The sequence below is a fragment of the Rhinopithecus bieti genome, unplaced genomic scaffold, assembly GCF_001698545.2.
Source record: "Rhinopithecus bieti isolate Rb0 unplaced genomic scaffold, ASM169854v2 scaffold_62, whole genome shotgun sequence".
NCBI lineage: Eukaryota > Metazoa > Chordata > Mammalia > Primates > Cercopithecidae > Rhinopithecus > Rhinopithecus bieti.
In genome coordinates this window covers 345,400-350,189 of record NW_016802942.1, presented here as the reverse complement: position 1 = coordinate 350,189, position 4,790 = coordinate 345,400, and the positions used below count along the sequence as shown (strand labels likewise).

At 43.0% G+C, this 4,790-nt stretch overlaps 1 protein-coding gene across 1 annotated transcript in view; it reads right to left on the bottom strand.

Moving 5' to 3' along the window:
- The window catches only part of TRAPPC2 (trafficking protein particle complex subunit 2), a 16,074-nt gene that overhangs the window by 4,681 nt on the left and 6,603 nt on the right, over positions 1–4,790 (bottom strand). The window contains 2 exon segments of the mRNA XM_017848057.1: positions 1,101–1,125; positions 1,127–1,210. Coding sequence (XP_017703546.1) covers positions 1,101–1,125; positions 1,127–1,210 — 109 coding nt within the window.

The window sequence follows — 4,790 nt, the reverse complement described above, 5'->3', positions numbered from 1 at the left end:
GCCAATTTTGGAGGTTGGGAGAAACATAGCAAACTTGTCAGCAATTTATTAGAAACAAAAATTGGAAAGAACTGGGCTCTTCTCATATCAAAACTCTACAGGTCTGGGCCAGGTGTGGTGGCTCACATCTGTAATCCCAGCACTTTGGGAGGTCGAGGGCAGGCAGACCACCTGAGGTCAGGAGTTCAAGACCAGCCTGGGCAACATGGCGAAACCCTGTCTCTACTAAAAATATAAAAATTAGCCTGGCATGGTGGTGCACACCTGTAATCCCAGCTACTTGGGAGGCTGAGACAGGAGAATTGCTTGAACCCAGGAGGCGGAGGTTGCAGTGAGCTGAGATCGTGTCACTGCACTTCAGTCTGGGTGACAGAGCAAGGCTCTGTCTCAAAAATAAATAAATAACATCCAAATGGTTTTATTTTAAGCATTTGGGATGGTAATCTTTCTGAAAATATATGGTCCATTTTCCTTGTCTCCAAAAAAAAAAAAATATCTACAGGTCTGAATGGCAATATGTTCTCAAGCCAAGCTTGGTTTTTGGAACCATTCTTGACAAGAAAGTTGGATGTTATCATCTCTGGTGCTGCTTTTGAGCTTCCTGTGTACAGCCAAGGTGTCACTGGGGAGGGGAGTATGCAGGCTCAACCTAGCCAGGAAGTGCTGCAGAATGCCCCTGAAGTGAGGTGCTGCAGACCCACTGGCAGCAGGAAGACAGGGAAGTAAGGGGCTTTTCTAACTCAGTAGGTCCTGATGAAAACGATTCATGAAAACAGCCTGGACTTTCATGGCATTTCAAGGCAGCAATCTGCTACAGGTGAACTATGTTTTTACGTGCTTAAGCAGCAGCAATTCATGGTGGGTGACATAGTGAACTGAGTATCATGGGAACGCCAGAGCGTCATGCTAGTCTGTGCTGAATTAAAGGATGAATAAACAACTCCAAGGACATTCCCTGGCTGGCTTCTATCAGTCTGTGGGACTCTAGAGCAAGCCTCATTTAATTGTGGTGGATTTCAGTTACCTTATCTGTCCAGATCTTACAGTTCTAAAATAGTATTATACCATATCATTACAATAGCATAAAAATTCTTACGTACTTTGGATTCTGCCTTCCCAGCTGGCAAAACTCCATTTCAAAACTGGATTATCATGGTGGCCAACAATTACAAAGTAGAAGCTCCCAGACATGGTCTTCAATATATGGCTCCTAATTAAGTGAAAATGGTACATATTTTAGTAGTCAATCTTCAAATTAAAAAATGACTAATGGGAAGTGTAGAATTCCTTTTTTAACTTAAACCTGACATTGTAGAGGAAGATGCTACTAAGCTTGGCACAGTTTCCAGTATACTAGTGAAGATATGTAGCTTCTGGAATAAACAAATTATATATCTGTGATATGTCCTGTAGAATCTAATGTATTTTCATAAGGAAACTGGAAGACCTCTAACATGAAATCACTAAGACAACATTCTCATGATCTGAAAGTATGGCTCATTCAGCTCAAGGGGCCCTGAGTGTCTGGTAGAGTAAGCCAGGCTTCACTTGGACTGGACCAGTTAGTAGCAGCACGGACACCTAGAAAGATTAACAGAAGATGGTGGTAAGTCAAGGACAATACAGAGTAGTGGGAAGACCAACGAAGTAATTAGCTTGCCTTAGAAATTTCCAGGAAGCATCCGTTGGGGGAAACTAAAACCAACTCTACCTCATGTCACTTACCTAGAAAGGAGAGACACTGTAGCACTGATTCACAGACTGCGTGTGCTGTATTTGTCTTCTTTCTACTTGAAGTATGCGTGCTATGAATCTAAGTCTTTGCAAATCTAAGGGTCTATGATATGCCTCTTTATACACCAATTTATAAGAAAGGAAGAGTTTTGTATTCTAGAAAAGATGGAAGAAATAATCCATAAAGGAAGACATTCTGAGGCACTGAGAGATCTTGGAACTAAGTTTAACACGTTGGGCAGGGTGCAGTGGCTCACACCTGTAATCCCACCACTTTGGAGGGCTGAGGTGGGCAGATTGCTTCAGCCCAGGAGTTCAAGACCAGCCTGGGCAACATGGTGAAACCCCATCTCTACATGAAATACAAAAATCAGCCAGGCATGGTGGTATGTGCCTGTAGTTCCAGCTACTCAGGAGGCTGACGCAGGAGGATCACCTGAGCCTAGGGAGGTCAAGGCTGCAGTGAACCGAGATCGCACCACTGCACTCCAGCCTAAGTGACAAAATGAGACCCTGTCTCAAAACAAAAAAACAAAAAAACAAAAACAAAAAAGTTCAACAGATTGGCAAAAGAAATAAAACTACGAGAAACTGGGGAAAAAACATAAGTGATTCCATGGCTTTTAGCACAGATAATTGAAATCTAGATGAATGATGGATGGGTGGGGGCATGGATGGATTTACCCCAAGGTAACCCCATGGTGTGTATTTTTAATACAAGGACTTTGGAGTCAAACAAAGTTAGGTTCAGGTCTAGCTCTGCTGCTTACTGGCAATGTGACCACAGGCAGTCCTTAATTTCCTAATGTCAGTTTTCTCATCTGTAAAATAGTGATAACACTGTAGCACCTTATGGTGCACTTATGAGGATCACACAACCTAATGCATGTAAAGCACCTGGCATAGTGTCTGACTCACAGTACCTGCTCAATTAATGTTATCTAGAGTAACATGGAAGACTGTATGCACACTGGGATGTGGTGACTAGTAACTTCTCAACACGGAGTGGAAATCAAGTAAACCGGGAGTTACAGTCAGTCTCCTGGAACATACATCTGAGGTGTGTTAGAAGCCAGACTTATCAAGCCTCATTGGGCCTTCTGCTGATTCACACAGAACACACAATGAAATCAGAAGAAATCTGATATGTACTTGCTAATGAATGACACATTTTATAAAGGAAATGAAGGCACAGCTGGCACTTTTAACTCTAGAATTGGAAGGCCATAACTGGGGAAGAAAAGGCAGATCAGAGACTCTTGGCATGATGAAGTAGGATTTAAAATGCTATCTGGGGCAGGGGTGGAGGGGTTGGGGACTATAGACTGCAGGCCAAATCTAGCCTTGCCCATCATTCTGCGACCATCTAAGGCTGCTCTCACACTTCAATGGCAGAGTTAAGCACCTGTGACACAGACCAGCTGTCCCACAAAGCCAACAATATTTACTATCTGGCCCTTTAAAGAAAATGTTTGCCCCTGTTTTAGGGGTAAGATGAGAAAAAGGTCCAAACAGAAAAAATGGATAATAAAGACAAGCTGGAATGATAAAAAAGTTATGCAAAACTAGAAGAACTGGCAATAATTCTCCAAAGTGAAGGGAAGAAGGAGGGAATTGAAATTTGAACAAAGTAAACAATGATATCATGAATTCTTCCTGGACTAGATTTCAGAGCTGGAGTCTGCCAAGGGAAGGGCTTCTTACTTTCTTCAGCACATTTAAGCAGCAGCAAAAACAAAACAAAAAAAACAAAACAAAACATAAGGAAATATATGTACATATATGTATAAGCGAGATAACATGCATCCCCACACTCACCCCTATATGGAAAGCCACAAATGGTCAAGCAGCATGGCACTAAGTCAGCAGACAGAAAGGGAACTCAAAGACCGACTGCATGAGGATGCTGTTACCAACTACCCAGCTGCACAGAAGATGAGACAGAGCTTTCTTTATATACATTCCGTGCTTGATTTCAGCTGCCAATTATTTGATTTTGTAAACAGCTGAAAACGCAAGAAGGGCTGTAGCTTTTCATTCACTTCCGCCAAGAAAAAACTGACAGGTGAAGTGGAAGAACTGAATTCACCCTGGGAGAAAATGACCCCATTATATCGGGAGGGGAACAGCTGCAATCACTTAGCAAATACTTGAGGGTGTCCAGCAAAGGTAAGACATACACTAGGATTCTGTGCTGTCCAATCTATGGAACTTTGTGCGAGGATGGAAATGTTCTACACCTGTGCTGTCCAATATGGGAGCTAGTGTGCATTACAAATGTGGCTAGTGTGGGCTGGGCATGGTGGTTCACGCCTGTAATCCCACCACTTTGGGAGGCTGAGGCGGGAGGATCACAAGGTTAGGAGATCCAGACCATCCTGGCTAACACAGTGAAACCCCGTCTATATTAAAAATACAAAAAATTAGCTGGGTGTGGTGGCGGGCGCCTGTAGTCCCAGCTACTTGGGAGGCGGAGGCAGAAGAATGGCATGAACCCAGGAGGCGGAGCTTTCAGTGAGCCAAGATCGTGCCACTGCACACTCCAGCCTGGTGACAGAGTGAGACTCCATCTCAAAAAAAAAAAAAAAAAGAAATAGGGCTAGTGAGATTGTAGAACTGAATTTTAATTAAACATAAGTGGCTAGTGGCTACAGTACTAGACAGCATGGGTCTAGATCAATGATTCCAAACTAGTGGCACAATCATATGCCCCTCTGGGACAAAGCTTCCAGAGGAAGGATTAGGCAGCAATATTTGCTGTTCTGCAATATTTGCTGTTCTGCAATATTTGCAATATTTGCTGTTCTGCAGCCTCCGCTGGTGATACCCAGGCAAACAGAGTCTGGAGTGGACCTCTAGCAAACTCCAACAGACCTGCAGCTGAGGGATCTGTTAGAAGGAAAACTAACAAACAAAAAGGAATAGCATCAACATCAACAAAAAGGACATCCACACCAAAACCCAATCTGTAGGTCACCAACATCAAAGACCAAAGGTAGATAAAACCACAAAGATGGGGAGAAACCAGAACAGAAAAGCTGAAAATTCTAAAAGTT